The following is a 7,892-nucleotide window of genomic DNA, read 5'->3' as shown; positions in this document are numbered from 1 at the left end:
TAAGGAAAAAGACATTTTTTAGGAGTAGAAAACTTTCTATTTCAAAATGGAAACTTTTCCTAATGGTGGCTACCTCAAGAGAAATTTTTAAAACGGTAAAACACCAAGTCACATACACAGATATACATGTACATGTATGTATAGATAGATTGATAGAGATGTGTCTTGTCTTCTACTGTTTTTCTAGAAATGCTACTTGGACGGATACAGTAGTTACAATTTTAAGTTAATAAAAATGCTTAGTGAATGAACCTACCTCCGTAAACAATTCCAAACTGTCCAGAACCCAGTACTTCATCAGGAAAAATCTGATATACTGTGCTGATATCCTAGAGGTGCAAGTACAGTGAAAAACATGAGGGGAACAGAATGTTAGTCCTAATAATACATCATATGATTTCATTCACTATAACATAAATATTATTAAACATGTAAAAATAAGTTGAGATGCTAGATGAAACTTACAACATGACTAATATTCAAAATATACTCTGTAATTAATTTAATATTCTAACATTTTGAAAGCTGTTCTGATTTTAAGTGGCAGAGCTTTTTAATGGCCTTCCTCGTATGTTTCAACAGAGAGAAATAAGACTGAAAACCATACAATGTCATTTACTACCAGCATTCACAGAGGGATTTACTTGTTGAGATGACTATTTAGAAATTTCACTGAATGATCATGGTTCCCAGCCACATCTCTGTGAGTCCTGATTCCAACCACTTCCACCTGCACGGCTAGAAGGGAGTAGCTGCTGCCTCCTCAGCCACCATGAGCAGGTGAACCTGGCTGCAGGGAGAGGGGCGGAACCACTGAGCGTGAGCTGCAATGCTGCTGAAGAATGACAAGCCACTGTGAAATTCTCATCAGGAACTAGCTAGACTCTTCCCTTTCTATCGCTCTGCAGGGAGGTCTCAGTTCCAAACTTCTAATCTTTTCTGTTTGAAACAATAATTATTGAATGATGAATTCAATATATGTTCATCGTCTGTGGTTTGATGACCATGACTGTGAAAATACAGTGTAATACTTCTTTACTCTGTGCATTCCTTTTACATCCTATTGTATTTTCTGCCTATTCTTCACTCTTACATGCTGACTTTATTTTTTAAACTTCCTTTTATATCAAATCCTCCTCTCTGTATATCCTATACATCCCTAGTCTTTTTTTAGCCTTTCCTCCTAGGAAACAACTACAAGTTGTTTGCATCCTGTGATTCCCTCAGCGTACCCATAGGGTAAGCTCAAGGCTGTTTAGAAATAAGAAAACATATCAATACTATTTACTATTCCAGTATTCTGAGTCCAAGCTTCTCCATCTCAAAAGAGTGGCATTCCCGCCGGGTGTGGTGGCTCATGCCTGTAATCCTAGCACTCTGGGAGGCCGAGCTGGTGCACTGCTTAAGCTCAGGAGTTCTAGACCAGCTTGAGCAAGAGTGAGATCTCATCTCTACAAATAGCTGGGTATCGTGGGGGTGCTGAGACAAGAGGATCACCTGAGCCCAAGAGTTTGAGGTTGCTGTGAGCTACGACACCACAGCACTATCCTGAGGGTGACAAAGTGAGTCTCTGTCTCAAAAAGAAAAAAAAAAAAAAAAGAGTAGGTTCCTTAAACTTTCTCTGATGACTTCATGGCCCACTTGGAATTTTCAGTTGACAACAATGGCTGACCAGGGTGGAACAATGCTACAGCTACCTGGAATTTCCCAAGAGACTTTGAGAGTAACCTGTATTTCCCAAAGTCTTGTCTGGCTAAGCAAGAGCAGGAGGAACCTGCTTTAGGAATCTCAGGATTGTTATTTAGCGCAGTCATTTACCTAACCTTCCCTGGGAAGTCTGCCTAATTCTAATTCATCTTTGGTTCTCTGTTTATTTTATGCCACTTAAGCAAATGGTAGTAAAGATAAAGTAGTGATGAACCGAAATTCATGACCTTTATTTTTCAAAGACACTTTTTAAAAAGTATAAGTTAGGCTATAAAATGCAAAAGAGAGAGAAAGGTCTGGATCACAAGGATGAGCTAGAAAAGGTCTTCTTACTTTTTGGCTACTTGCCATGAAGTAGAACAGACAAAGGCAAGCATATGTAACATATTTCATAATATGTCTGTTCTATAATTTTCAAAACTGAGCTGAAAGTATGCAGTTATATGGCACAGAAGACTAGGGGTGCTAGAATGCGGACCCATGAACTCTGGTTTATGCAGCTTTCTTAAGTCTCCTGGACAGGTACAAGTGGCTGTAAGAGCATCTGCAGCTGCTGGTCACATGACAGCACTCCCAGTAGCAACTAAGGAATGAGAACAATGGCGTGTGTGAGCTACTCACGCAAAGCAAGGAATTTCTTAATGTTTTACTTGTCTATTTTACTGCGTGATATCAACCATCGAAATTCCAGGGAAGAGGGGCAAATGTGAAAAATCAGGCTTCTCATTATAATTCCCTGAGATAAACAGATATTTGGCCCTACATACCAAATAGATTATAGAAAAAAATCACTAAACGAATTAATTATTGTTTCTGAAATATTACAGCAAAAATATCCAAATAGATCCTATTATGTTTTCTAGAAAATGTTGAAAAGTTAAAATGCTGGATAAATAAAAAGTCTATTTTCTGAATGTCTTATTTTCTAATAATCATAAAACTGAGTTTTATATTAGTTGGTACATACTTACCACATTTTCTTGAATCTGGCAATTTGATACTGAAATACTCACAGAAATATCTCCTGGAAATGCATGTTTAAAAATACACACATGAGAAGAAGTCAGTAAGAGACGTAATGGCAGAACAAGTAAATACATGTCTATAAATCATCAGGTAGGACTGGTTTTAAATAAATCACAGCAATTAAGATTTTTCTACAAAAATGTCTATTAGAATATTTCTATCTAAAATTATAGATTCACTTTGTACTTGCTTTGAAAAATTATATTTTGTCAGCTTAGAGTTTGAAGTCAAGAGGACTTGGATTCAAATGCTGTGTTGGTTACTTTGCAGCCCTGGTGTAAGCTTAGACAACATCATCTCTCTCCAGAGCACTGATTTCCAACCAGTGTGCCGTGAGAGGCTCTTAAGTGGACCGCAAGAAAGTTTAAAGATCATTAATTAAATTTTTTTTGAAAGAAGTTCAGTACATAGTAAGTATATTCTTTTTTTACTTTTTTTTTTTTTTGCAGAAGTTGAACCGTAGGTTCAAGTGTGCCCTGAGATAAAAGGTTGAAAAATACTGCTCTAGAGAGAATGATTTTCTCGCCTTTAAAACAGGCAAATCATTAACATCTACATGTTGGGATTGTTTTAAGTATTAAAATAGTGATCTCACACAAATGCTTAGTACCAAAATATGTATATATATTCTATTAATATGCCTGTTGACTACAGAGGCAAATAAAAAAATTGTGATAGATCAACAGATAACACAGTATCATATAACAAAGGTTAATTCATAAGTTTCATTCTAATAAACATTATGGAATGTAAAATCACATTTTTATACAGATATTCCCCTAAGATTTCTTTTTAAAAATCCATCTATAACACTTGATCCTGGTTACATTTTGGCAACTCTCTCATTCTACTAATGAACAGAGATTTTTGTCCAGGGGTAAAATAATCAAGAGTTACCATGTACTCTGCACATCAAATACTCCACATAGAACAGGAAGTGGTTTTAGGAAAACATTAATTCAGACTTGCAAGTAGCAAGACTCTGGCATTCCATGTTAAGCTCAAGTTGACTAGATTACTTCTTTTATCATCAATAGCTATAGAGGTCTGTAATTGCCTATTATACAGGGTTTATCTAAATTTGTTAAAAATGTAATATAAGGAAACAATAAAATAGGTTAATTTAACACATGAAATATCTTAGGATGTGCAGCAGCTTGTCTTTGGAGACCCTATGTTCTCCAGGAGGCTAAATCATCTCCCAGGGGCCTTTCTTCCTTCTGTTCTTGGGAAAGGCAGGGGTGATGTTTTCTAAGCCACGGGCAGGCAGGTGAGTGAACTTTGTTCTAGTTAGAAACCTGGCAGACTCACTGTGCGAGCTGGTTCCTGGGCCCACGGATGAGCCCTTGGGGATGACAGGCATGAGGGCGTGCTGGATGGCCATCTCCCACATCCGGGCCACATCTGCACCAACGCCACTGGTGAGGACACTGTTGTTTGGTAGTGGGCTGGAAGGATTGACCACAATCTCTCCCACATAATACACTACATTTGCTGTAGTGATTTCAAAACAGTGAGGATTAGCCCCACTAGGAATTAAAGCAGAAGTTTTTGCTGGTTCCAGAGATAAAATTTCTGATAAAGGTATTTCCTGTGGAAGAGAGAGTGTGTAGATGTAGTATCTCAAAGGTGTAAAACTTGTAAGTAAAATTCATGCCAGGAATATGTAAGAAATAACATTGCAAATAGCTATCACTCACACAAAATCATCTTTAAACTATAAAATGCAGAATGTTACTAAACAAAATTCAAAAATACTTTTATAATGGAAAATTTTACCCTTTGCTTTCTTTAGAAAACACAGGTGACTTTTTTCACTATGTTGTTGCAGCAGAAATGAGTATGATTTAGAGTGATGATTCTGAATTTTCATCAAAATTCAAGACTTAGGAAATAAATGATAAGTTCAATAAATGGGAGGTAAAATAATAACACTTTTTGAAATGTGTGGAGTAGATATGGCTGCTATTAAATTTTAGCTCTTCTTTAAGAAATTGAAATGAATCATGTAATTTGGTTCAATACATGTTAATACTACCAAGTGAACAGTTCAAGAGGAAACCAGAGATTGGTTTTAAAAGTTAAGTAGTTGTTTTCAGGACAGTTTTGATAATAAAAAATTAATCACTACATTGTCTTCTATGAAGGATGGACTAAGAAATAATAACTCTTAAAACAACATTTTTTAATTTTAAAAGTAGTGAGGCTTTCTTCATCTGTGACAGCTGAGTAGCGTCCCAGAAATGGCAAATCAGATCAATTGTGCCTAAACTGCATTCATTTTGAAAGGGCAAGTATCTCCTGTTTTCACCATGAACTTTTTTGGAATTGCATTTTCCTGGGTGATACATTATACCATGTCTGTATTATTTAATGTAGAGGGACAGAATAAAAATTGCTGCCAAATTTTTCTCTAGAGGAAAGTGCTCCTTGTGAATGTTGGCAAGCATGCAGAAAGCATACCATGTTTCCTAACCTCGGCAACGTGCTGGGTGCTGTGGAGCTCATGAATTTACTTTGAGCTAATTTTCTGTGACTGTGAATTTTCTCATTAAATCACACATCTCTGCTAAAACAGTTAATTAATCATTTCCTCTCCCCCCCACCACCACCATCTTATGGGACCAGAAGCATTCCCCAGGGAAGTGTGAAATTCTCAGACGAATCAAGAGGTCACAACCTGATTCCAAAGAAATTTGTAAGCTGTACAGAAGGCAAAAAAAAAAAAAAAAAAAAAAAAAAATCTCTTGGATGAAGCACAAAAACAGTCACTTCTGTTGGATGTATTTTGTATTTTTGATACTGTACACTGTCACAGGGAAGCAAGAGGGGGCACAAGCCTGCAAAGGAGGATCCACCTCACCTTGTAGTACCTGCTCCCTGTGTCATTCTGAAAGAGGGTGATACACTTGCTGTCCAGTCTCCAGTAGTGCCGTTTCCGCTGTAACAGAAGTTAGAGTCCGACTCTTTTAAAAACTTTAAAACAATACATTTTACCATTGAGGACATAGGATCTGATGGTGGGAAGTGTATGGGCTTTGGACCAGGTAGACTGATACTCAGGTTTAGACTCTGTATACACTCAGTATGACACAACTGCTTGGCAAATATGGCAAATGTGAGTAATAAAGGACATGATGTTTTAGCACCCACCAGAGTGCCCAGCACATAGTATGTGCATAATGGGTAGAAAATGCCATTTGAAAAACCATTTCACTGCTTGAAGAACTAAAGGTGAATCTGTAGTCCACAGTAAAACAAGACTTACTAGGAGATACCATGTTTCTATTATATGTGCTCATTACTTTAGGGCATAAGAAATGCCATGCTGATCCAGCCAGGTCTTCTGGTTTCCATTGGAGATGGAAGAATTCTGAATGTTACAATAGAACTGAAAAATACCTTCTTGGATGATGCAGTTAAGTCCCGGGCAAAGTCAGAGGAATGTGTATCAGATCACTGACTCTGCCAAAAGCCCTATGATTCTTGGTCTCTTCCATAACTATCTTAGAGGAAGCATGTTAAATTTACTTTACATTTTTTACAGCACATCTAGGAAGGCCTCCATGGTGTTCAGTTAAGTCCTACGATTAGACATGTAAGTCTTCTCTCTAGCAGAGAAGGTTTTGATGGTAGATAGATTAATTAGGTACTAAGTGCCTATTTATCTACAGAGATGACAGAGATCCTATAGACAGGAGGAAATGAGGAAAGGACTTCCAGTAACGGAGAAATGAGATGATCACCAGTCGTTAATTCATTTAACTCTGAAATATGAATCCAGTTTTTCTCTTATATATATACCCATCCTCATTCATCAACTACCATATTAAGAAAATCTGGAGAAATGAACAGAGTCAAATGTAGGATCACTATGGCTACATTCCTGAATGGGTCAGTCTTAGGCAACCACCTAATTAAGGATTTACAATGTACACAATAGTTATCACTGCTTTTTCTCTCCCTAAAAACGGTAGTTTCTTCTAAAACTCTAAGTAACCGAGGAATACTATAAAGCTCACACTGAAGTTTTCCTGACGGCTCTGAGATGATAGGTGGGCATTCAACTTGTTTGGACATCACCTCGAGTACTTGAGGTACATGATTCCATTTGCCTAAAACTGCTCTCTACATTTTGTCCCCACCCCACTGCTTGCTCCTCTGCATCAGACACCCAGGACTGTGTGCTGTGTGTGCTCCACCACCGCACCTGAGCCGAGCTTCACTCCCAGGAATCAGGCATCCCACAGTCCCCATGCAGCCTTACCAATGCCTCTAATTGAAAGCGAGGAAGACGGGAGAGAAGGCTGCTCGCCTGCCTCTTACCAGGGTGTCCTTGCTGGTGTAGTGGACCATCCACCCTTCCTTCATCACCGTGCTGCTTTTCCTCTTGGTGTGTTTGACAGACTGCACTACCCTCATGAGTGGGATATTGTTGCTTGTTGATGGACTTGAAAAGTCAAAATATTTAAGGAGAGAAATGTTTTCAGGTATAGATCTTTTCATGCATAAAATCTTATTTCAGCTATTTCAAAAGTAAAAGTCAAAAAAATCCACATCCCATTTTAGTGAAATGTGTTGTCAGAGCACATGGCTCAGCAAGTGCGTTGCTCTGAAGAGTTACAGACACTTTTAAAAATCTCAAGGCTAGGTAAAAAAACACCCTTGTTTTCAGGTTGAACTACATGGTGTTCAGTTTTCAGGTACACATCAGGTAGATTACTGTCTTAGTGTCCAGGGTAACAGTATTTTGAATCACACATGGAAACGTATTTGCTATTTCATTACATGTTACAGACACAGTATCAATCATTTATAGATGTTATTTCACTCGAATTTTAATCTTTACATAAGTTCCTAAAAATCAGAATCTTCTGTTTTCAACTGTCTTTTATATAACTATTGTTCATGTAGTTATACTGATCTTTCTCCTCTTCTCCCTTCCCCACTTCCCCCTTTGCCAATTTTTATCTGTCTCTTCCTCTCTTCTTTTGTCACTTCTGGGCACGCGCCACCCCCCTCCCGCCCTGTACCATGCATATATTCAAGAACCTCCCTTCAGGGTGGTACCTGGGGCTCAAAGGAGTAGGGCGCCAGCCCCATATGCCGGAGGTGGCAGGTTCAAACCCAGCCCTAGCCAAAAACTGCAAAAAAAAAAA

At 38.1% G+C, this 7,892-nt stretch overlaps 1 protein-coding gene across 2 annotated transcripts in view; it reads right to left on the bottom strand.

The window, feature by feature from the left end:
- Positions 1 to 7,892, bottom strand: part of PRKD1 (protein kinase D1) — a 305,211-nt gene that overhangs the window by 52,714 nt on the left and 244,605 nt on the right. For both annotated transcript variants that reach the window (XM_023514408.1, XM_012806446.2), the window contains 5 exons: positions 7,060 to 7,183; positions 5,597 to 5,674; positions 4,045 to 4,324; positions 2,679 to 2,731; positions 257 to 329 (listed from right to left, as the gene is read on the bottom strand). In XM_023514408.1, coding sequence (XP_023370176.1) covers positions 257 to 329; positions 2,679 to 2,731; positions 4,045 to 4,324; positions 5,597 to 5,674; positions 7,060 to 7,183 — 608 coding nt within the window. The remainder of the gene's footprint in view (positions 1 to 256; positions 330 to 2,678; positions 2,732 to 4,044; positions 4,325 to 5,596; positions 5,675 to 7,059; positions 7,184 to 7,892) is intronic.

This window comes from Otolemur garnettii, unplaced genomic scaffold (assembly GCF_000181295.1).
Source record: "Otolemur garnettii isolate 467f Iridium unplaced genomic scaffold, OtoGar3 scaffold00052, whole genome shotgun sequence".
Lineage (NCBI taxonomy): Eukaryota > Metazoa > Chordata > Mammalia > Primates > Galagidae > Otolemur > Otolemur garnettii.
The sequence above is the reverse complement of the archived record's forward strand: the minus strand, read 5'-3'. Positions and strand labels throughout refer to the sequence as shown.